Genomic DNA, 23,910 nt, shown 5'->3' with positions numbered 1-23,910 from the left:
CAGACGACACCATTATGTATACTTCTGGCCCTTCTTTGGACACTGTGTTAACAACCCTCCAGACGAGCTTCAATGCCATACAACTCTCGTTCCGTGGCCTCCAACTGCTCTTAAATACAAGTAAAACTAAATAAATGCATGCTCTTCAACCGATCGCTGCCTGCACCTGCCCGCCCGTCCAGTATATCACTACTCTGGACGGTTCTGACTTAGAATATGTGGACAACTACAAATACCTGGGTGTCTGGTTAGACTGTAAACTCTCCTTCCAGACTAACATCAAACATCTCCAATCCAAAATTAAATCTAGAATCGGCTTCCTATTTCGCAACAAAGCATCCTTCACTTATGCTGCCAAACATACCCTTGTAAAACTGACCATCCTACCGATCCTCGACGATGTAATTTACAAAATAGCCCTACTCAATAAATTGGATGCAGTCTATCACAGTGCCATCTGTTTTGTCACCAAAGCCCCATATACTACCCACCACTGCGACCTGTACGCTCTCGTTGGCTGGCCCTCGCTTCATACTTGTCGCCAAACCCACTGGCTCCAGGTCATCTACAAGACCCTGCTAGGTAAAGTCCCCCTTTATCTCAGTTTGCTGGTCACCATAGCAGCACCCTCCTGTAGCACACGCTCCAGGTGGAGATCCAGTGTATTTATTGTACTGCACATCACAGAAGGACTGATGTACAGGGTTTGCTGGTAAGCTAGAGCTGAGAGGAGCCGGTTGTAGTCAGTAACCTCATCTCAATGTTTTAACACCACTGAGTTTGTGGACTGATATAAGAGAGAAGAGTATGTGCTTTACATCTTCAGATTAGGCCACCCAAAGGAAATGTAAAGAAAATGTTATTACACAGGCTTACTAGTCCCATAGATTTCAGACAGAATGTCATAAAAGTAGAATAAAGGTTGTTTTCTTTATGTAATGGGCAGAAGTGTATGGTAGGCACTACTTGGGTTTGGGGGGATTGGTTTTGTTAGGAAGGACAATGAGAACAATGCACCAATAACTCAACCACAAAGACATAATGTGAAGATAAACTCTACAGATACAGGCTATCATTTACAAGCAATTTGAAACAAAAAAAAACAAGAGAACAGGAGTCAGATAACTTAAACATGTGAGGTTACAACAACAAAAGGCCATTCAGTAAAGCTGATTGGATCTAAAATATGGGCAGATAGACAAAAATAAAGGGCTGAGATATACACATGATCTACACATACCGCATCTATACTAAGTGCATACATAGTGAAGCCACTCGTGATACAGTATATGAATACCAGAAAACTAATGGTGGTGATGAGATAAAGGCAGAACCATGCTTGGTATATGGTGACATTGTTTGGAGAGGTGACAATGTAGGTTACCTTTAGATGCAGATGATCATATGCCACTAAAAGAAGTCTGCAACACAGGAGGAAGGCATACTACAGCATCAAACAGTGTGAGGACTGCAGTCCATCAATTCACTAACAGAATTACGTTTTGTTCATTTCTTTGGCATTAGTTCCAGTTGCAGAGTTTCAGATCCACCGCAGGCAGCCCTGGCATGGTGCAGTAGTTAAACCAGGGCTGTGTGACTGTTTACTGTGGTCAGGCCCTCAGAAGGACGTGTCTGTGGGTATCTGGAAGTCCTTGAAGGAGTAGAAGGAGATGTCCCCGTGGTCCACCACTGCATAGGTGACCGGGACAGCCCCACTCTGGAAAACCAGCAATTTCAGTGTCCACAAGTCAGGCACTGGACCATCGAAACTGGGAGAAGACAGCAGACATTATTCAGCGTGCAGTAGCATTTGATAATAGTGCATTTAGGATTTCGATGGCAGGTGGTCTTGTGACATCTCTTTTGAAAATTGTATTATTTTTTTATATATTATTTTTACTGATTATAAAGTATGCAAAAATCCCCTGCCAATTTTGGGATGTTTACCTGCACACACACATGCGAGAATAGGGTTTTCCAGGAGCGCTCTTTTTGAATTCAGCGACCGTGTCGGGTTGGTAAATGTTGAAACAGATTCTCCACTCCTCTGAACCTTTCAAACTGAGAAGACAAAGCCCAAAGTCAAACACAAGGCAGGCAGCATAGAAATAGATGTAATATATCAAATGCACCTCTACGTCATATTGTATATATCATCCTAGGACATAATGTTAATCATATTTAACAAACCCACAGTATAGGGTTTCACTCATCTTATTATTTATACATTTTTCCACTCCATATACAAAACGAACAAAAATGTACAGATGCACACAAACAGTGACTACATCTCATCTGCCCAGTCCAGCATGCTCACAGCCCCATCCTTAGTGCCTGTATTATTGATTGCCACTTGGCCTGAAATTGTATCAATTTGTTTTTCTCTGTTGCCAATACTATTTAAATATTTACATAATAAATCCTTAGATTTTTCCATTGTGTTAATTATGGTGGATGGATTGATTTCCCCGATTTTTTCAAGATGAGAATTGTCCAACCCATTGGATATCTTACTACACCCCCATATGCAATGGTCTTGAAATATGAAGACAGACAGATTAAAAGTACATTTATATTGTAATATTTCTGACAGTCAACTTTCTAGCTCTGCCCACAACTTTACAGCATTCCCAGAAAGCATGGATTATTGAGTCATTATTAGTTTTACACTTAAGACATGACTCTGCCATTGAGCTGTAGAATTAGTGAATTTTGTCTCCTGTATAATAAATCCTATACATTAGTTTAGACTGGATTAAGCGTACATTTTCGTTAACTGTAATTTCACTCATCTTAAGTTAATAGATGGTATGATGAATGAGCAGGGAGATACAATTACCATTAACCGGGATGGAACACTCAGCTAGCATTTCCTACTAAATTCACTTCAGGGTTCGTGATAAGATCCTAAAGAGGAATACCTGGATGCTCCCTCCAGCAGCCGTGTGGATTTGATCACACTGATTTTGTCCAGCAGCTCACCTGCGTCCAAGAAGGAATAAACGTCAAAACCATGTAGACATTTAACCATTCAAAATGCTGCTTATGAAAAATGTAATTGAACTTCGATAAACCACATGGGATAATGGGTTCATGTAACGATGAATCAGAGAGTAAACAGATAATGGAACTTATAGGAACTTGTCATTGACAGCAATGAAGTCCAGATTAGTTACCAGTTGAAGTGACCTGTGCAGGGTCATGTAGGGGTGTGACCGGCCCCTCCCACAGGTGTGTTGGCCTATCTCTGCGGCTCCGTTGAATCCTTCTCCCCTGTAGCTCCTGGTACTCCGCCCAGTTCCTGCAACGTCGTACCTCTCTGTCCTGGTTGATGTCCCTCCGGTACCGGTCCCTGTCCCGCTCCCTCTCACACTCACGCCGGGACATCCTCACCTCCCGCAGGTTGAGCCTCTGCAGCCAGGGGGCCACATCGCAGGCCCCCACTGACCCCACAGCGCCGGGCAGCAGGCAGGGGTCTGGGGAGGTCAGGCTGCTGGGGAGCCAGCTTCTGGAGCCCAGGTCTGGGAAGGGGATGGAGCTAAAGTCCCAGCGAGGGGAGCTCTGGGGCTGACCTGGCAGCTCAGAGTCAGGGTCTGGGGAGCCTTCCTTTGACCACCAGCTCCTGCCCTGGCCACCCTCGGTTGAAGTGGTGGGGTCAACGTGTGATGCTGTCTGGATTTCGTCAATGTCTGGGGCTGAAAGATCTGGAAGAGAGTCAGGATTCTTGTCCTCTTCCTCTCTGTTGCAGTCTTTCTCCTCCTCCATTCTCTTAGAAGTGGGGCCCTCCTGTGTTCCTGTGTGCCTGGAGCGCATTAGAAGAGGCAGAAAGGCAGGGTTTCCCATTGGACAGTAATCGCTTTGAGGCGTGTGGGTTGACAGTGATTAAACAATGTCTAAATATAAACGGGGTATGTCTGTGTCTGCTCACTCACCTGGAGGTGGGGCTGTGGCTGCGTTTCCTCTTCGGAAGTCTTCCTGATCTGTCTTGGGACTGGGGCAGGTTCAACTGCCTCTCATACTGCGATGGCACAGAACTACAGGGAACAACACTAATCCTCAGATCATAAATACAGTCGCTTGCATGCAACTAAGGAAAAGGAAAGGAATGGCCTTAGAATCTAGACTAGTTCATGTCCATGAGGGAGACAATTACCTGGGATCAAATCTGTTCACCACATAACCAAGTCGCTTCAAATGGCCAAAAACCTTTAGAGGAAATAAAATCATCCCGTTACGTCAAATCATAAGTTTAGACTTGCTGAAATTGTATTATATTGTCTTTTCTCATACCTGGTAATGCTGTACACTCATTGTCTTCGAGTATAGAAATCTCTCATAGCCCTCTTGGATGGACAGTGGCAGGTCTTGGTAGAACACTTGCAGGTTTCCCTATTCATTTTGAGGATCACAAGAGGTAACAATTCTAAGACAAAAAATGACAAACTGTGTTTGTCCTATTTGGATCCACATGTATCAAACTAATGGAAATATCTTTATTAGGTGAACAACAATCCGACCATGGATAATTATAACCTGAATGGTGTGAGCTGGTAACAATTCCCTGATTAACATGTTTATTGGCAATGCTGAGCCCATGCACTTACACACTCCATTAGATAGAGAGCCTCTTCTGGATGTAGACATTGCTTACCATGGGCAGAAAACCCCATAGTCTGCCAAAACTTCCCCTACAGCAGAACAGAGAATGAATGTAATGTCAGTTTTCATGTGAAATCTTTAGACATTAGCCTATACTAAATGTTAATGAGAGGTGAGCTCTTGGTGAGTTCGAATAGACATCAGCAGAGGCAAAGAGCTTGTCATGACAAGGTCCTTCGCTCTCTCTGATGGACCATTACTCACTGCTGGTGACTGCAGCTCCACTATCATGGCACTGGGAATCCACACTGCCTTCACCAGGTTCCCCCTGGGCACAAAAACATACAAGGAGTCAGTCACGCCACCAGCTGTAAAGCACAGTAATACCAATGACTTGACATGTTTGTTTAGCTACAAATACATATGGACTAGGTATAATCATCTAACCACACCAACAGTCTAAAGTTGATGACACATACAGTATCTAATTCTACTAGTAGCCGTCAAACTCGTCGTCCTTGGTTCCCCCATCCATTACTCACAACCTCTCCACTCGCTCCTCAGATACTAGATTCCAGTGCTCGTCCAAACTCTGCTGAAGCCTATCCTTTTGCTGATCCGACCCAGTGGGAATGAAATCCTTCTGCCCGCGCACCGGGATCTTGTGGCTGCGCGTGCGGGCTTCGAACAGCTCAGATGGGCTGTCATTGAACCAGAAACAAAACAAGTTACAAGGACTGACTCTGTCTACAATTGGTGTCAGCACTGGCTACACGTCTTTCGCACTATATATGGTAAGAAATCACCCCCCCAAAATGCCGGTCTTCCATTTAATTAGCTCGGTTAGAAAAACATTAAAATACTTGACCGCGCTGATAAAGACAGGACAACCACATTCAGATTGCCTAGCTAGCGTTCTCCGTAGCAGTTAGCGTCTATGAATGGGTTAGCTAGCTAGCTGCTAACACGTTTATAACAGCTCGAATTTCACAACAAAACTGTGCTAAATTAGCTAACTTATTTGACAAAAACTATTATGTAAGAAACGATTCACTCGGTGCCTATTCAAAGACACGGCGTTTAAACTGCACACTTACTTTAATAATTCATTGCCGAATTCTACTTTAGCTGATGTTTTGTTTTGGTCAGCCATGTTTGATAGGTAGACGGCTGTCAAATCATCCTAGGGTTTCCAATAGACAGCCGCAAAGACAAAATTGTCTGTATCGTAAAAAAAATATTTAAACGAACATTTGTTTTGGTCTTAATATAATGTTAGCGTTAGGCATGGGGTTAAGTTCAAAATCTGATTATAACAAGATAAATTGTAGAAATAGACGGGGGTAAGCCATAATTGTGACTTTGTGGCTGTGTTAACTAGTGACGACCGGGTCCTAGTGCACGCCATTGTACATTTTTTAAAGAAGTTCTCATACAGTTCACAAGAGGGCAGCAAAGCACAACATTTTACATTTTTATTTCACAATACACTCGTATATTACTGATGCTAATGAAGTCTGGGAAATAAGGCTTTTTATCTGCTGTGATGAGGCCACAGGGAAAACAGCCTCTGCAATTCTCTAAATAGACAAGTGTTAAACACAATCGTTTTGCACCATAGTACCACTGGTATGTCATTCATATGTGATAACCTTATTTTTTATTAATATTGATAAATGCCTTCTCTGCATTTTTATCATATCATATTTAGATTTTCTCACTTTGTAATATAAATAGTTTATCAATGTTGTGAATGAAAGGGCTCTTGGAAGGGTGCATGTATTATATGTGCAACCTCCTTACGACTTGCCCTTTGACAGGCCTGGCCACGAGTCATCACACCTGACGTGAGAGAGATGCATTTAGATGCATGGACAATTAGAGAATGCCCACGCTGAGCAAATGTCCATACTACCAGGAAGTAAGAGACCATGCTCCCCTCCCACCCCTCACCCCACAAGCAGGCCCCCTTCCCTGCAAGTCAACAATAAACCACGTTTCCAGTAAGCCGGATAGCTCCCCAAGTCTAGCCCATCTCCATGGTGACCACTACCAGAGCTGACAATGCTGTGTCTTTTAGCCTAACTAGACCACACATGCGGAAAGACTTTGATATAACAATATGTATCAGATTATTAAAGCTCCGTAATGCTGCTATCACATCTGTAGTCTGGAGTAAAATAAAAAAATCCTCAACAATGAGCTGCATGTATAGATATTTGTGGACATACGCACAGTATTTCAAACATGTAATAAAAAGTTTCAGTCAACTGTGGCATAGCATGTTTTACACCTTGACCTATTCCCGTGCGAGACATGACGTCAACATTCCCGTCTCTGGTGTGAGTGACACAGTACCTTTGTGTGTGAGTCTCCACATGTTATTCATGGGTCCTTAACTCCTGGGTCTGGGGTTGCGCTGTGGCCTTTCAGTTGGCCTGACTCTTTAATCTGCTGTTTAACACACTGAATTGGGCCTTTGCATTCTCAATCGGCCAGAGCAGGGTATTCCTGCTTTGTGTGGTTTGCTGACTTGCAAAACACGCCCTAAGGACCCCAGTAACTGTAACACTGAGGGGTTGACTGCCAGAGGTCACACTAAAAGGTCATCCTTATTGCTTGCAAAGTTATAGTGCTCAATGTAGAGAAGTAGAAGTTTAGATTGAAGATTACAATTCTTTAGGATCAGAATCACTTCTATTCACCAAGTCCATTTAAACATACCCGGAATTTGACTTAGTGATGTGGTGCTGCCAGCGATAGACAAATGTAACGACAAAATACAGACAGAGGAATTTACACAAAGTCAACATCCAGTATTTACTATGGTATGGTACATTGGGCCTTTTACATTTCATTTACTTGAGTTACCAGTCAAATAAAATTGTGGAGATGTAACGAGTAGAATGTAGGAAATAATCCAGCCTGCAATGAAATACTAAACCAAATGTACCAACCTCACTACCGTCCACTAAAACATACGTTCACATTCAAACTAAAGAAAAGTTCAGGATGTCTGTTTATAGGCTACACATATCTAGGAATCAGTATTGTTTGCAAACAGATCTTGAGGGCAGTGGTAAAACTGACTGCCTAGTTCTAAACCATTAGCAAACAAAGGCACACCACAGAGAGGGTCTAACACCTCACATCCTCAACATTACGCTCAGTCTCATCCAAGTGCTGTGGGTCCTCTGGCACTAATCTGTTAAATCTGTTGTCATTTGTCTTCAGTCTCAGTGCACTTGCATTGGCACCCTCTCAATGTGACAAGGGGATGACCCATGGCCCTTCCTCCCTGCTCACAAGTTATAACATGGTGACTATAGGGATGTAGAGACAAAACAGGTTGTAATTCTCCCTCACACCTCTCACAACAGTCTACAGGGTACCTTGCAACAAGAGAACAGTACCTTTGTGGCCTTATAAATTAAGTTGTGTCAGGTGATAACATATGAAACATGAATTCAATTATTAGATGCTTTTAACCTGAGTAACAGAAAAGAGTACAAATGCAACTTACTAAAACTATGTAAGAGCAACATGCTGTGTAATATGTTGTATTCTGTAACATATATTCTAGGACCTACTCCCCCAGTGGAACTCCATTGTTCTAGAATGTTCTGGATGAATCCATATGTGGGGAGTTTACAAGATGGGGGCACCCTTCCTACTCCTCCATCCCTGTCTTGTCCTGTGTTCCAGCTCTAGCTCTCGCTTGTTTGCATTCCTCTCAGTTAATAAGTGTTTGTCTGATCCCTGACAGGAGGCTAAAGATCACCCACGCAAACACCCTGGCCCCTCCCATGGCCAAACTGTAAAGACAGCAGCAAGAGGTGGCTGGCCAGATCCGACCTACCACAGCCAGTCAGGTGTAGCAACGGCATTCTGACACACAAATGTCAAGAAAACTGTAAGCTATTACACCATGATTTATCATTAGGCTACCACATGTCAGAGGCATGAAAAATGCGCGAATGGACTTCAAAACGGGTGGTATGGCCTATGCTCAAAAAAGGGATGTGGTTCAACAAGAATATTGACATTTTGCCACAGCAGAGATTAATGGCCGACACTGAAACACGCAAGGACAGTAGTGGATGCATAAATTCTGGCCTAATGACAATCACCAAAATGTCATTACACTTTGTGGTGTTTTGTGGAACAGATGTCTCTTTCTATTCACAACTGTTTGGAGACTAGAAATATTTTGCGAGAGAATGAACGTGCGCGGGTAGCCTAAAGGAGCCCTTTGATGTCATTTCGGTAAGAAATTACATCTATCTTCACCCCTAGACAGAGAGAGGAGAACGGAGAGAGAGGAAAACGGAGAGGTAGAAAGTGAGAGACAGATGGGGGAGGGGGGGGAGACCCAGACATTCACACTGGGGGCTGTAATGTGGTGTGGGAAATGACCAGGGAGGTCTCTGTTTCACTCCATCCCACGTCTCCTCCGATCAAATCATTTAGTGGATGCACCCGATGCAAACCGCCATGCTCTTTGCTGGGGGTGAGAGGCAACACCAATGAATGGAGGGACAGAGTTGTGGAGGGGTGCTGAGAGAAAGCTCTGGCTGAGCCAAGCAGTGAGGGGGTCCTACGCTTCGACCAGGCCTGGGGGGCTTTTATGGCTTTTGTCGCCACGGCAGCTCACCTATTGAGTGGAGCCCCTAAGATATGTAAAACAGCAACGTTTCAAAGCCTCATCTCCACTGTGAAAAACAAAGAAATAAAGAAATCAAATTAAAGTCTGGAAAGGAGTGAGTAAGAGTAGAATAAGAGAAAAAGAAAGTATCCTCTGTAGTAAAAAGCAAAGGGGGGCAGTAGCCAAGCTGTTCGCTGGAATCCGATGAGTGTTGAGAAATAAATAAATAAAGGAATCAATAAAAAAGGGAGTGAGGTGGAAAGAGCTTACTATGCTCTTGTTTGCCCAGAGTGTTATTTTCTTTTCTCATTGAGTCAGGCCAAGTCCTGCAAGCGGCTTGGTGCTTCTCCCACCCAGCATTGAGAGGCAGGTCTGGGCTTGCCCGGCCAAGGTCGGCCACGGCTGCCAGGAACGCATACGGCTCAACCTGCCCCCAGCTGCCATGGACCTTGTTTATGTTTGTTTTTTGTTCCTCTCAGTAAATGTCCCTCCCCTCCACCCCCCAAGGGAGGGACAGTCTGAGGAGCTCTCTCTAGAGTACGGCATGATCAGGTGTCAGTTGACCTGGTCACTTCCTCCAGAGGTATGTGGCCAAGGTGTGCATCGCTGCTGTTGTATTGTCTGTCTCCACAATGGCTTCTCCGTCTCCCTGCGTCACCTGCTCAGGGCCGACAGGGTGCTTTAGTTTATCACTGCCGCAAGGCTTGCTGGGAAATCCATAGAATGCCCACACTCCAGCTTCCACTGCTACAACCAATTCATTAATTCCTCCCAACATTACACAGTATATTTTTTGCCACATCGTGTCAGATGCATTTCTTCCTTGCTAAGGGGGAACAACGATGATGTGAGATGTTGAACACAGAGGTGTAAACTGAGACTGATTCTGCTTTAAGCGGCTTCAGAGGGACTAGATCTCCGGGACTATTGTTCTCTCTTCTGAGTGACTCACCTTGCTGGCTGTTACCTGGACAGCGTAACATACATGCTAATTAGGAAACACAGGAACCATGACACATAACACTTATGTCCAAGTAGGGAACACTTCTTGACAGGTGCACATTTATAAAATGATTAGTACAGCTAACCCTAATGCAGAACTTTAATTGCAATTTCATTTGTTTATTAACATTATTCATTTATACACTTTATAGTAGCCATACAGTATCTAGGAAAACCAAAGTTCTAAAGGCTGGGCCTAATATAGTGTATAAGAGGTCATACAATAAGTTTTATAGTTATTCCGATGTTGAGAATGTGGTTTGTAATGAGGAGCAACTAGGTGCTGTACTTGACACATTTATTAAATTACTTATTCCAGATACTAATAAGCATGCACCCGGTTACTAATAAGCATGACTGTAAAAACTGTTAAATCCCTGTGGATTGATGAGGAATTGAAACATTTGATGGTTGAGAGGGTTGAGGCAAAAGGAATGGCAAATAAGTCTGGTTGCACAGCCGATTGGCAAACGTACTGTAAATTGAGAAATCGTGTGACCTAAACTGAACCAAAGAAGAAGAAACTGTACTATGAAACAAAGATGAATTATATAAAGAATGATAGTAAAAAGCTTTGGAGCACCTTATGACATTTTGGGCAAAAAGGCAAACTCTGCTCCATCATTCCTTAAATCAGATGGCTCATTCATCACAAAACCCACTGATATTGCAAACTACCATAGTGATTTGTCATTGGAAAGATTAGCAAACTTAGGCATGACATGGCAACAACAAATTCTGAACCTACGCATCCATGCATTACTGGCCAAATTATGAAAGACAGGTGTAATTTTGAATTCCGTAAAGTAAGTGTGGAAGAGGTGAAAAAAATATTGTTGTCTATCAACAATGACAAGCCAACTTGGATGGAAAATGATTGAGGATGATAGCGGACGATATTGCCACACCTATTTGCCATCTCTTCAATCTAAGCCTACAGGAAAGTGTGTGCCCTTAGGCCTGGAGGGAAGCAAAAATCATCAGCCAACCAATCAGCCTGTTACCAACCCTTAGTAAACTTTTAGGGAAAATGCTGTTTGACCAGATACAATGCTATTTCACAGTAAACAAATTAACAACAGATTTTCAGCACACTTATTGAGAAGGGCATTCAACATGTACGGAACTTAGACAAATGACTTAGCTAATGTAACATGTTTTCTGCTGCTACCATGTTGTGTTGCTAAAATGTTGTTGTCATGTTGTGTTGCTACTATGCTGTGTTGTCATGTGTTGCTGCCTTGCTATGCTGTTGTCTTAGATCTCTCTAGTAAAGAATAAGTTGTGGGAGCTGTTTTGTTAGGCTTCAGTGCAGCTTTAGACATTATCAATCATAATATTCTGCTAAAAAAACGTATGTGTGTCACTACTTCTGCCGAAGTCGTTGCCTCTCCTTGTTCGGGCAGTGCTCGGCGGTCGACGTCACCGGTCTTCTAGCCATCATTGATCAATTTTTCATTTTCCATTGGTTTTGTCTTGCCTTCCCACACACCCGTTTTCAATCCCATGAATTACCTGTTGAGTATTTAACCCTCTGTTTCCCCTCATGCCTTTTTCAGAGATTGTTTATTGTCCGTGTTGTGTTTATTGTATAGGTGCGCAACGGGTCCTTGTACCCATGTTTGTTTATATTCTATTCTTATTAGTGTTATGGAGCATGTTACGTGGACATTCATTAAAAGACTCCATTTTACACTCCGTTTGACTCTCCTGCGCCTGACTTCCCTGCCACCTATACACACGATTTTGACGATGTGTTATGGCTTTACATCCCCTACCATATTGTGGCTTGTCTAACAGAACACAGAGGGTGTTCTTTAACTTCTTATAGCTGGGGGGCAGTATTGAGTAGCTTGAATAAGGTGCCCAAAGTAAATGGCCTGCTACTCAGTCTCAGTTGCTAATATATGCATATTATTAGTAGTATTGGATAGAAAACACTCTGAAGTTTCTAAAACTGTTTGAATGATGTCTGTGAGTATAACAGAACTCATATGGCAGGCAAAACCTGAGGAGAAATCAAAACAGGAAGTGAGAAATCTGAGGCTGGTATGTACTCAACACAGTTCCCATTGAAATCCCCTTGAGATATTAATGATGTTGTACTTCCCAGGGCTTCCACTAGATGTCAACCGTCTATAGAAATTTGAATGAGGCTTCTACTGTGTTTTGGGACTGAATGACAGCAGAATGAAACAGGTGTCTGACAGTCAGCCATTTTCTGGTCACGCGCATTACACAACCTGTGTTTCATGGCTCCTGAAGACACAAAGGAATACTCCGGTTGGAACTTTATTGAAGATTAATGTTAAAAACATCCTAATGATTGATTCTGTACTTAGTTTGAAATGTTTCTTCGACCTGTAATATAACTTTTTGAAGTTTTTGTCCAACGTAACACTGACTAGAATGAGCGTTTGGATATATATACCAAACGCGCTAACAAAAGTAGCTAATTGGACAAAAATAACGGACATTATCGAACAAATCAAGCATTTATTGTGGACCTGGGATTCCTTGGAGTGCATTCTGATGAAAATCATCAAAGGTAAGGGAATATTTAGCATGTAATTTATGATTTATGTTGACTACAACATGGCGTCTATTTTGACTTGATTGTTCTGAGCTACATCTCAGATTATTGCCATGGTTTGCTTTTTTTTAATCTGACACAGCGGTTACATTAAGGACAGGTATATCTATAATTCCATGTGTATAACTTGTATTATCATCTACATTTATGATGAGTATTTCTGTTGAATCGATGTGGCTATGCAAAATCACTGGATGTTTTTGGAAGTAGTGAATGTAACGCGCCAATGTAAACTCAGATTTTTTTATATAAATATGAACTTTATCAAACAAAACATACATGTATTGTGTAACATGAAGTCCTATGAGTGTCATCTGATGAAGATCATCAAAGGTTAGTGATTCATTTTATCTCTATTTGTGTTTTTGTGACTCCTCTCTTTGGCTGGGAAAATGGCTGTGTTTTTCTGTGGCTTGGTGGTGACCTAACAATCGTTTGTGGTGCTTTCACCGCAAATCCTATTTGAAATCGGACACTGGTGGGATTAACAACAAGAATACCTTTAAAACGGTATAAAATACATGTATGTTTGAGGAATTTTAATTATGAGATTTCTGTTGTTTTGAATTTGGCGCCCTGCACCTTCACTGGCTGTTGTCATATCATCCCGTTAACGGGATTGCAGCCCAAAATGAAAGCCTTTCCAACATAATCTAGGTAGAGTCAGGCATTCCCCAGGGCAGCTGCCTAGGGCCCCTTTCTTTTTCAATCTTTACTAATGACCTGCCACTGGCTCTGTGTAAAGCCTGTGTGTCTATGTATGCTGATGACTCAACACTATATACGTAGGCTACCACAGCAAGTGAAATCACTGCAACACTTAACAAAGCGCTGCAGTCAGTTTCAGAATGGGTGTCAAGAAATAAGCTAGATATTTCAAAAACATAAAGCATTGTCTTTGGGACAAATCATTCACTAAACCCTAAATCTTAACTAAATATTGTAATGAATAATGTGGAAGTTGAGGAGACTAAACTGCTTGGAGTAATCCTGGATTGTAAACTGTCGTGGTCAAAACATATTGATGTAACAGTAGCTAAGATGGGTAGAGGTCTGTCCCAGTACTACATAGAGCCATGACTACATGGAACTCTATTCCACATCAATTAACTCATGCAAGCAGTAAAATCAGATTGGAAAAACTGATAAAAATACACCTTATGGAAAGCGGGGACTGTGAAGAGACACAGGTACAGACACACGCATACACACCCACATGATAACATACGCACTGTACACACATACACATGGATTTTGTGTTGTAGATATGTGGTAGTAGACACTTAATATGTTGTGTAATGTAATGTTTTGGGCCACTGCCTTAATTTTTCTGGACTCCAGGAAGAGTAGCTGCTGCCATGGTACCAGCTAATGAGGATCCATAATAAATACAAATACACTTTGAGCCAGCTATTGTTTCCCCCATATTCATTTTAGTACAACCGACTGGTTCCCTCTTCCTAACAGCAAAGCGTGGCACCCTTAAACTGACTAGCTGGTTTTAGTAACTCTATTTTAGTAACCTCTATGAAAGATAGCTCCCTTAGGAACATCCTCTCTCAGCAATAGGGGAAAAGGTTCAAGTTTACTGGAAAACCCCAGAAATGTCCTTGTCACTGCAATCATTTGCTGTCTCATTCTGTCTTCTTCAACACCTACAAAAGACCTTCCCCAGCCTTGTGTAATGAATGCTGGGCCCTCCCACTGTTTCCCTGGGTATTGTTTCCCTGTGGTTACACACTGTGTGTATTGCTCACTAAGCCGCTGATGGATGTCAGATTACCCCTCTGCCTGTGTCTCACTGACAAAGAGACATCGACCCACACTGCTGCAGCAGAGGAGAACACAAACACACACTGTCACACCAAATACACACTCACCACCACACATCCCTCTCACAATGGTCCACAGTATTCGCCTGACCTCAACATATCAAACACATTTGGCATCAGCCTAATATTGACTTTGATTCTATTTGACCTTTGACAGATTCCTCTTTTACCAGTATTTTGTATCATTTCACAGCAGTGAACCTGTACTGAAACATGTGTTTCTAGAGGTTGTTTCAGAGCATAGTAAAATAAACACAAAAGCACAGCATAAAACTTAAGGGCTTTTCTGATGTGTTGTATGGTGTGTGTAGGTAACCTTGTTGATTTTTCAGGCACCATAGTGAAAATGTGATAAGGCACATTTTTACTTCTGCCTCCACACACCCACTGAACAGAGATGAAAAACAAGCAACATACGGTACAAAATAAAGTGGGCTGTTGTGATCCACTTATCTTGTCAGTGCTGTGTATGGCACAGTGCATCTATTTTACCCATATGATTGGCCATTCAGAGCACTATCTAGGACATTCACTTGACTGAACAACATAAGAGCCTTATTCCAATACATAGTATACCCTGGCAGGGTATAAAAGGGGGTTAACGAACAAGACAGTGCAGTGTTTTAAGGCAGAACCTGTGAATCCACCTCCTCCCCACCCAGAAGGGGGTGTGAGTAGAGGTTCACTTTAGTAAGGTAAGTGCACTTTTACAAAGATACTGACACCGCCACTATAATAAATCTGAGCGGGCTGTCCACCTCCCTCTCTTTCCACGCCATCCGTCCACAACCCTAATCAACCCCTCCCTGGGCCTTGCAGGGACCAGTAACATACACTCTCCCATTCTCCCTCCAGTCTACATAACAATGGCACCAGCAGTTACCCTGGAGACCAGCCTTTCATTGGCCGTGTGATAAAAAAGATGTATTCCCCCTCTCTTCTTAACACTTTTCCCTTTTTCCCTCTTTTCTGGAGCCGATGGATAAGCTGAACTCACGAGTAGAGCTGCCCAAGCCATCAGCGGCTCGCTCCCTCCTTTGCAGTACACAGCCTGGTTGAATACCAATGGAGTTGTGGGGGCAACGGGGAGAAATACATTGTGAAGGCAACGCCCTGGTGCCCTCGTTCTAGTGGCTGATATGTTCTTCAGTTTGTGACCTCCTGGGTCGAGTCCTCTTGTTAAACTAGCTGGATGTTTCTTTTTTTATAAAAAATATATATATATTCTCCCTTTCCTACTTGTTTTTCACTACATTTTTTGCTTATCACATAAAACAAATGGAAGCTTTGCACATGTATCTCTACACCTAAGATACGTTGGGTATTCACATTTTCCTGTTGTTGCCTTTTTGCACTTTCAGTTTGGAGCGTTCCTGGGTTGGGACAAGCGAGCGAGTGGCAGGGAGGGTTAGCATTTCACCAGGGAGCTCTCCTTACCTGCAGCCATCAGCAGGGTTGGGGAAGAATGGCTGCATCATGTTACCAACAGCCTCTCATCTAACCAGCCTGCCACATTATAATTATGAACCCTACACTCCACCTGGACAGACAAATGTACCATGTGATAACTGCTGTCCAGGGGGCCTCTGTGGAGCTGGGCTGGGGGAGAAGGCTAACTCAGACTGTCAGCTCTCCTTTCCCAAGCAGAGAGCACTACGGATGGAGATGGAGAACCGTACCCTTCCCGTGGAGGGTTGGGTGTCCAGTCCACCATACAGAGGTATAGGATTTCACCTGTGTGCTCCAACTTTTTCCTGATTACCACATGAGGCATTCGTGTGGTAAAGACAGTCCCAGTCTTTGACACAATGACACGCTAGCTATACACTGGGCTTCATTTGAAAACGCCACAGGGAAATATTCATAAAGTTCCCTGAACATGGTACTTAGCTAATCTTCACAAGTAGAGAAAGATGGTGTGGTCCAGAACAGACAGGATAGGGATATATGGAGGTGTGGGACACTTGTTCCTGTTAGACCCCACACTGACCCAGTGAGACGAGCACAGAGCAGAGCCCTGGGAGGGGGACAAGTGTCTGACTGAGCACAGACAAAAGCCAGAGAAAGACCCCAATCCACTGCCTGAGCCCAGTCACCCCGAAAAGAGATGAGCAGGAAAAGGCAAGCGTTAATCACACCGACACACACAGAAGACACACTAATGTGGTGGAATCAGGAATATACAGAGACAAAATAGAGACAGAGAGAAAAAGACGGAAAGACAGCTAGAAATCTTCAAAAGCACCGCACCCAGATGTACAAAATTTATGTAAACTCATTCAAGTTTTAAGGGTTTTTTTATTGTCAAGGAAAAACAGAAAAATAAACAGAGTATGAATGCACACGTGAATGCATATCTTCATAAAAATATAAAAATATTGAGGTATGATGCCAATAGGGTCAACTTGGATGACCAATGTTTTGGAAGAGCTAATACACAACTGACAAAATATTGTAGTAGGTAATTCACTTTTAAAGGAGGAGTTTCCTTCCATCAGGATGTATTCATACCGTACCACACATTAAACCATGAACTGGGTCTGACTAAGTCAACTGCATTACTAACCTTCAATGTAATGTAAAAATAGACCAAGTATCACTCACTGTACATTGATTGCACTTTCAGACTTCATGGTGGATTTACAACACTAATAAACCAGGAGTAGTTCTTCTGCAAGATGACGACTATTAGTACATTTTAATATACATGTTAAAGGTCGACTTTGGGTAAAAACAGAAAAATAGCGGCTTTAAACTGTATAACTGATCAATGTACCATCATACTAGGTCATTTAATGCTTAAAAACACAACCACAATTTATGAACAAGATATTTGGCTACAGGGCCATTTCTTACCGGCCTCTACAGCTTCTTTCCAAACACAAATCCTGTGAAATGACGTCAACACACTGGAGGAGTTACTGGCTAGCTAAAGTGGTATCTTGCTTCAACAAACTGTCTACATCGGTCACGGCATGCATGACAAGAATGACACTTCGACGAACCACCAAAGGTACACCCCATTTCTGTTTGAGAATGTATGCCGTTTTTGTCCCATAAATCGACCTTTGGAGAAGCTCACTCATGTCTTGAAACCGTGTGATTTGGTTTAGTAAGACCAGAGGAAAGACAGCCATTTCCAGGTAAGGTAGACTTGAAACAAAACAAGAGAGTATCTCATAACTCAACATTTGTTCATGTAATTCCTGCTTCTTTATGTCATCTTTTGCATTGTGTCCTTCTGTTGACCAATAGGCTTCCATCAGCTTTCCTTGGTGAAAACAGCCTCTAACACACTGCTGGTCTTCTGGTCCCAAGTGTTTGTTCTTTGCACATCTAACCTGAAGGTCGGGTATTCATTGACAAGCCACTGGAAACCTTTGAAAGGAGAAGCTTGCCTTGAGCTATTCTGCATTGGAATGAACTTGTCTTTACGACATCAGATCTGTCCTCTACTGCTCTCTGTAACTGGTTAACTCACTGAAATTTGTTGAATTAATGAATATTAAATATAAATTTACACTCTGCTGATAATATGACAATCTAAAGCTTGCTAAAAACAACCTGTTTTAAATTGTTCTGCATACATTTAAAAAGTGAAAAGCTCATTATTCAAAGAATGCATTCAGAAAGTAGTCATTATAGAAAACCCCAGACATAAAACTATTTTAAGTCTAAAAACTCTTCTAATTAGTAGTAATTTGCAAATATCTCTTCGTTGATCATCATAGTATCCCTTTCACTTCAGTTACAGATATTGTATATTGATATTAAATAGACACTATTTTCAGAATGTCATCCAAATGCATCCCACAGATCGTTAAAAGTCCAGATCATTCAGCATTTCAGTAGAATTCAGTGGGACGAGGAAATTCCTGAAGTCTGATGCATACATTCAAAGATCTTCTACAACAAATAATATTCCCTGTGAGGGTGGATTCATCTAAACCTTTATGAAATATTCAGCATGCTAAACCACCTATTCTTAAGCAATAAAACGTTGCATCACTGTCAGGTACAACACCTCAACTCATCATTTGCTGTTGGCCTTGCATCTCGAAACTGTCCATAACTTTCAAGAGTACAGTCACTGTAAAGTCTTACTTTGTAATTTCATCTAATGCAAAATAAATGTAAATTTCTAAAATGTCAATTCCAATGTTCTGTTGCTCACCTTGTGCCTGGATGACAATTCCTCTATCCATGTCAACCTGCAATCCATTTAATACCACATATATTCAGACTGTAAACAAAGACATATTGGTGGTTTCCTGTCCTCAGACAGGAATATTTTGTTTTCTCTTTGTGAGCGAAGTCTTATTGATCATGTCTATTATCCAATGTCATGGTCCCAACAGTAGGTTTGATATAGTTTTTGTCCAGTAATCATTTAGAATACTGCAGTTCATTGTGGCATTTTTGCTCTGTTGGTATTAATGATGTCATCCATTATTGTACCAATTTCAAAAAACATAATCTAGAAATCTTAAAAAATGTGTATGTGTAAAAGGTCCATTTAGTTCATATGGTGCCTCTCTTTTTAAACAATAATCTAGTAGTGTCATCATCACAGTATAGTCAGCGAGTCTTGAAGGCCAAAGAATTGGAGAACATGTCTTTAGAGAAGATACTCTATCTTACTGCTGAGGTCCCCTCCGAGGGAATCTCCCAGGTCAAAGAGCTGCTCCAGGTTGACTGTGGAGCTGCACAGGAAGTTGGTAGATCCCTGCTCCTCTTCCTCTGGCCAGGGGCTCTGCAGGAATGCTGTGGCCAGGAACGTCTCCTCAAAGTCTGCTCCGCTGCTCCTCTGGGTCTCCGCCAGCACGTGGCTGCTGTCTGCTGTCCCCGCGGGGGCCTCCAGGGGGCAGATGTGGGTCCCCCGCACCATCAGGTCCTCCTCCTGGGGGATGGGGCTCAGTGGACCCCCTCCGTCCAGACTCAGCTCCCCGCTCAGCGCAGAATCCAGGAGGGCGTCCCAGTCAAAATTCCCCTTCAGGGAGCCCAGTTCCCTATACTCCTCCACAGACAGCAAAGGAGAGCTGGAGCGCCAGGGGACTTTGACCATGGCAGTCCTGGAGCCCAGTGTGTGTTTCCTCTTGTGTCCAGGGCCTCCCTTTCTCATGGGCCATGCCCCCAGCATGGTGCCTTCGGCCAGACAGGGGTCCCAGTTCTGGTCGGCTCCAGTGGCCTCTTCAAACTCTCTGAGGAGCTGCTGAGCCTCTGGATTGACACACAGCCCACTCTGGCTGCCTGTGGGTTGCAGAGGCCCCTGGGCAGGGGGTTGGGAGTTGGCCTAAGCCTGTTCTGCAGGGCAGGGTTGATCTGGACAGGGGGCATCCCCCTCTTCTTGTAGGCCCCATTGAGGAGGCGCTCTGCGTACTGCGGATCGATCTTCCAGAAGCCCCCCTTCCCTGGCTCATCCTTCTGCCGCGGAACCTTGATGAAACACTTGTTCAGAGACAGGTTGTGCCGGATGGAGTTCTGAAATAGCGCATGAGGGGGACAGGATTGACATGGCAGTACACATTCAGTCCTGGTCCATTAAATATATTAGCTTGTGTACTCTTGCATTCAGCCTTATCAGGAGCTCAACACTGCCCCCCTCCCGCTAGACGAGTGACCTACTGACCTTTGTTAAATATTATCTGCCCCATGCACTGGCTTACAATAACAGAATGCTCAGGAAATTAGTATAACTTCTGGAACCGGGAGTATGGCTAACGACTTAATTAATCATTTATCCAGCAAATTAAACTTTTTCCAGGGAATTTCTTCCCTTTGATGGGGAATCTGCACTTTTGATGCCATACTGCCCCTCCCCATACTCCCCCATTGCCTCTCGTTGCTCAAGCAGAAAACCTGGGAGCTATTTCTGAAAAATAATGTAATGGGTTTAAAAACACACACACAACACACACTAAAATGTGTGTTGTGGGGGATGAATTCTTCTTAAGCAAGATGCCTACTGCCAAGTAAGGGACGTCCAAGGCAGTATTTGCTACAATCTTTTTGTAAGTTACGGGAGTATTTGCTGCCATCTTTGTATCATGAGAGACCTTAATTCCCATAAACCATAGCTGCTAATGCTTGTTCAGAATGTGGCAGACAGCCCAGGAGCTCTCAATATACAGACTTTGGAAAGAACTGTGCTCTTACTCTTTCCTGTTAAAGAAAAACTGTGCACAGCTGCATCTTGGCCCCACTCCAAAACACACATAGCCCTCTGTGGCAGATGCTGAAGAGGACTCTCTCTGTCTCTCACTATCTGGCAGCTCGAGACATAGTCAAGTTACGAACGTGACTGAGAGCCTCTCACAGGACCTAGTCTAAAGCATACTATTAGAGCCATTTTCACATTGTGTGTGGGTGTGACTTTAGCAACATTTACCTGCCAGGTGGGGTCAGCATGGCGGAAGTAGCAGAAGTTGTCAGTGATCCACTTGTAGATGCAGGAGAGGGTGATCTTGGTCTTCTTGCTGGCCTGCATGGCCATACAGATGAAGTGTGGCGTAGGAGTAAGGTGGTTTGATATGAGGGTTTGTCTTGTAGTCCACCTCATCGGGGCAGTGACCATGGGACACAAGGCTAGGGAGGGCTGACAGGGACTGCATCCTACAATAGGCTGCTGCTGTGGGCTTGCCTGGGGTGAGGGGCATCCCTATGGATGCAGGGTCACCAGCCAGAGGAGCGGGAGCCTCAGAGCCCAGCTGCTGATGGCCGAAGAAGTGAGGCTGGTGGTGAGTGGAGAGGAGCCTGTTGAGGCCCATTGGCATTGAGAATAGAGAACTCCTGCAGCCACTGCAGGCTGGTCAAACTGTCATCCAGGTTGTCAGAGCCCCCAGTGCTGCTGGAGCCTGCAGAGGCTGACTGTCGTCCAGGTCCAGCTCCTCAGAATGAGCAGCGGCAGTCACCACTTCCCTCCTCCAGCCCCACCGAGCCCTCGGGCAGGGGTCTGCACAGCTTAGAGACAGCATGGTCCTCCCTCCGCTCCGATGGCTAAAGCTCCCCCCTATACCACCAGACAACAGCCTGACAAGGAGAAAATATACACCCGACATGAACAAAGCTGAAAAGGACAATGATAGCCCTATTTGAAAACAGAGCCCTTTGAGGTATGTCAGGGGGTAAATTGAAATAGTTTCTCTCTGTGGTAATGGCACGTTCTATTCAGTGAATTGTAGGGAAACAAATTGTAGGAACAATAGCTGCATGTAGTTGAGATCTTTCAAATGTTGATATTTGATTAGAAACTGCTTAACAAAAGGAGTGCATGGGTTTGTAATCCCAGAATAAAGATTGTTATTAATGACATTATGTGCGAAAGACCTGCAATGTTTATTCTTACTTGTTCCGATGTTGACTGTCTGGAGGTCATAGAACTTTTGTGAAAAGTGATTGGAGCGCAGTCTAGCCTACCTATCTACACGTAATAGCTTATAGCCATAAAACGGGACTCTCCACACAAATGCTGAGACAAAGGCACAGTTATAAACTTATATATGTAGAGTGAATTTATGATAAACGACTCAAAACGTGATCAAATAGAGTAGGCTATTGACAAATGAATGAATTGTGCCAAATCAGATATTTGAGATGATTTAATTTAAGTGTTTCAATTATTTAAAAAAATATGAAGATGCTTATAGCTAGCTAGTAATTTAATTTAACTTAAATTTAACAACAAAACCTTACAATAGTTACAATTAACAACTTTGTATATTTATGGCAAGATATCAATAATAATTTGCTACAATTTAATGATAACCTACTTAATTCTAATATGTTTTAATTTTTTTAATTAAAATAATGTAAAAACATGACAAACTTACCTTGATCTGATATAATGCTGAGAAAATACCTTACAATCCAAATGGCCAATTGATAAATTATTAATCTCACTTTAGCCTTGAGGATTTGCACTTGTTGAAAATGTATGAAAAAATACCTCGAGATGTCTTTGGCGCTCTGATGCGCGCTTGTTCAATTCAACGTCTCAAAAGCAGGTCTTTATAACAGTGGCAGCGGCTAAGGATCTCTCCGGGGGCAGTTTAATACCTGGTGCAGGAGGTTTGTCCGGCAACCATAGAAACGGTACCCCCCTTGTAAACAGCTTCCCGTTCGACTATTGGCTTGGTTGTTGCTATAGTGCTTCATTTTTAATCAGTCTCACTCAGGTTTGTTCGTCACGCAAGTAAATCCAGTCTAGTGTCCCAAAAGGGAGTTGGAAGGACTGATAGGATTTTTGTATTTTATTTATTTTCTACAAATCAGCTTGATCGTTATCCCATCAGATGAGTTTAAATGGAAAATGGAAATGTACTAAATGTGTTGAATGGAACGGTTTTGACATAAAGCATAAATAGACATTATCTAAATGTTCAAGCAGATTGAGTTGGTATAATAATACAATATATATTTATATTAATTTGAGTAGGGTATTTAACCCAATACCTTGCAGACAATGCGGCTTTGCGACAACCTTTGGAAGTGAATTCTGGAAATAAAAAAATCTGGGGGTTTTTGTCCCCAAAATTGTACATGAATTGTTCATCCTAAACTTTGCAGAGAACGGCAATGGGGAGCAGAGAGTAAACTCTGAGTGGTATTGGCATTGAAGATAAGACATTTTGGAGTGTTAACCCCAGTTCTGAGTGACAGTTGTCAAAAAAAATTATAAACAAAAAAGCAGACATCCAACTCTGGAGTGGGGACAGAACTCAAGAGATGAGGAAGCCTTTTATTGCTTTACAGTTGCTTTTGTCAAGAGTCTCAGGAAACCACTCAGCCACACTAATAGAGCGTCCAAAGGGGCCAAACCTTTTTGTTTCTCTTTTTTTCCTTTTCTGTCTTATTAACAAAAGTACATTCCTTCACAGACGCACACCCTCCTGGATGTCCAAAGGGTACATCCAAGTTCCAGGACCCTATCGCAGGGGCGCTAATTCATTCAATCATAACCAGTTACGATTTTATAATCCTCCATCGTCGTAACTTGTTGTCGTCATATGGTAAAAATGACTACATGACTACTACTAAATGAATCAATCACAGATTAGACATTTTACCATACATGTAGCCTACACCAAGGGAAAAACTCTTGTGTACCTAGCACTCTCTACCAAGTTTGGCGAGGGCAGACAAGGAAGAAACAACAGACCAATCAGCGAGATCAGTCTGACAAAGAGAGTGAGAGAGAGAGTGATGGAGGATAGGATCAGGGCCAGTTCTCTGAGTACTTT

General features: G+C 42.8%; 1 protein-coding gene and 1 pseudogene across 3 annotated transcripts; both read right to left on the bottom strand.

Moving 5' to 3' along the window:
• Window positions 1-911: 911 nt before the first annotated feature.
• Window positions 912-5,963, bottom strand: tsen54 (TSEN54 tRNA splicing endonuclease subunit). 3 transcript variants are annotated; one of them, XM_052519065.1, is made up of 11 exons: window positions 5,697-5,963; window positions 5,142-5,300; window positions 4,864-4,927; window positions 4,605-4,688; window positions 4,291-4,389; window positions 4,154-4,206; window positions 3,933-4,049; window positions 3,177-3,802; window positions 2,922-2,982; window positions 1,948-2,061; window positions 912-1,769 (listed from the first exon to the last, which is right to left on the bottom strand). In XM_052519065.1, exons 1-11 carry the CDS (start codon window positions 5,750-5,752, stop codon window positions 1,619-1,621), a joined length of 1,584 nt encoding a protein of 527 aa, XP_052375025.1. In that variant the 5' UTR covers window positions 5,753-5,963; the 3' UTR covers window positions 912-1,618. The 3 variants fall into 3 exon arrangements, with proteins under 3 accessions (XP_052375025.1, XP_052375026.1, XP_052375027.1); XM_052519066.1 differs by having other exon boundaries at window positions 3,933-4,034; window positions 5,697-5,961; XM_052519067.1 differs by lacking the exon at window positions 5,697-5,963 and having other exon boundaries at window positions 4,605-4,691; window positions 5,142-5,194.
• A 13,010-nt stretch (window positions 5,964-18,973) lies between these two features.
• On the bottom strand, window positions 18,974-22,997 carry LOC127930046 (forkhead box protein J1-A-like; annotated as a pseudogene).
• Window positions 22,998-23,910: the final 913 nt, after the last annotated feature.

The sequence above is a fragment of the Oncorhynchus keta genome, chromosome 5 (assembly GCF_023373465.1).
Source record: "Oncorhynchus keta strain PuntledgeMale-10-30-2019 chromosome 5, Oket_V2, whole genome shotgun sequence".
Classification (NCBI taxonomy): Eukaryota; Metazoa; Chordata; class Actinopteri; order Salmoniformes; family Salmonidae; genus Oncorhynchus; species Oncorhynchus keta.
Note: the sequence above shows the minus strand (reverse complement) of the source record. Positions and strands in the feature narration are given on the sequence as shown.

Bases quoted from the DNA above. Each gene is read 5' to 3' on its own strand.
- tsen54 (XM_052519065.1), bottom strand. From the start codon at position 5,752: ATGGCTGACCAAAACAAAACATCAGCTAAAGTAGAATTCGGCAATGAA. The intron at 4,050-4,153 runs GTAATTGTCTCC...TCTGAGGATTAG, and splicing joins GTGAACAGATTTGATCCCAG to TGTTGTTCCCTGTAGTTCTG. The intron at 1,770-1,947 runs GTAAACATCCCA...GTCTTCTCCCAG, and splicing joins TCTCGCATGTGTGTGTGCAG to TTTCGATGGTCCAGTGCCTG.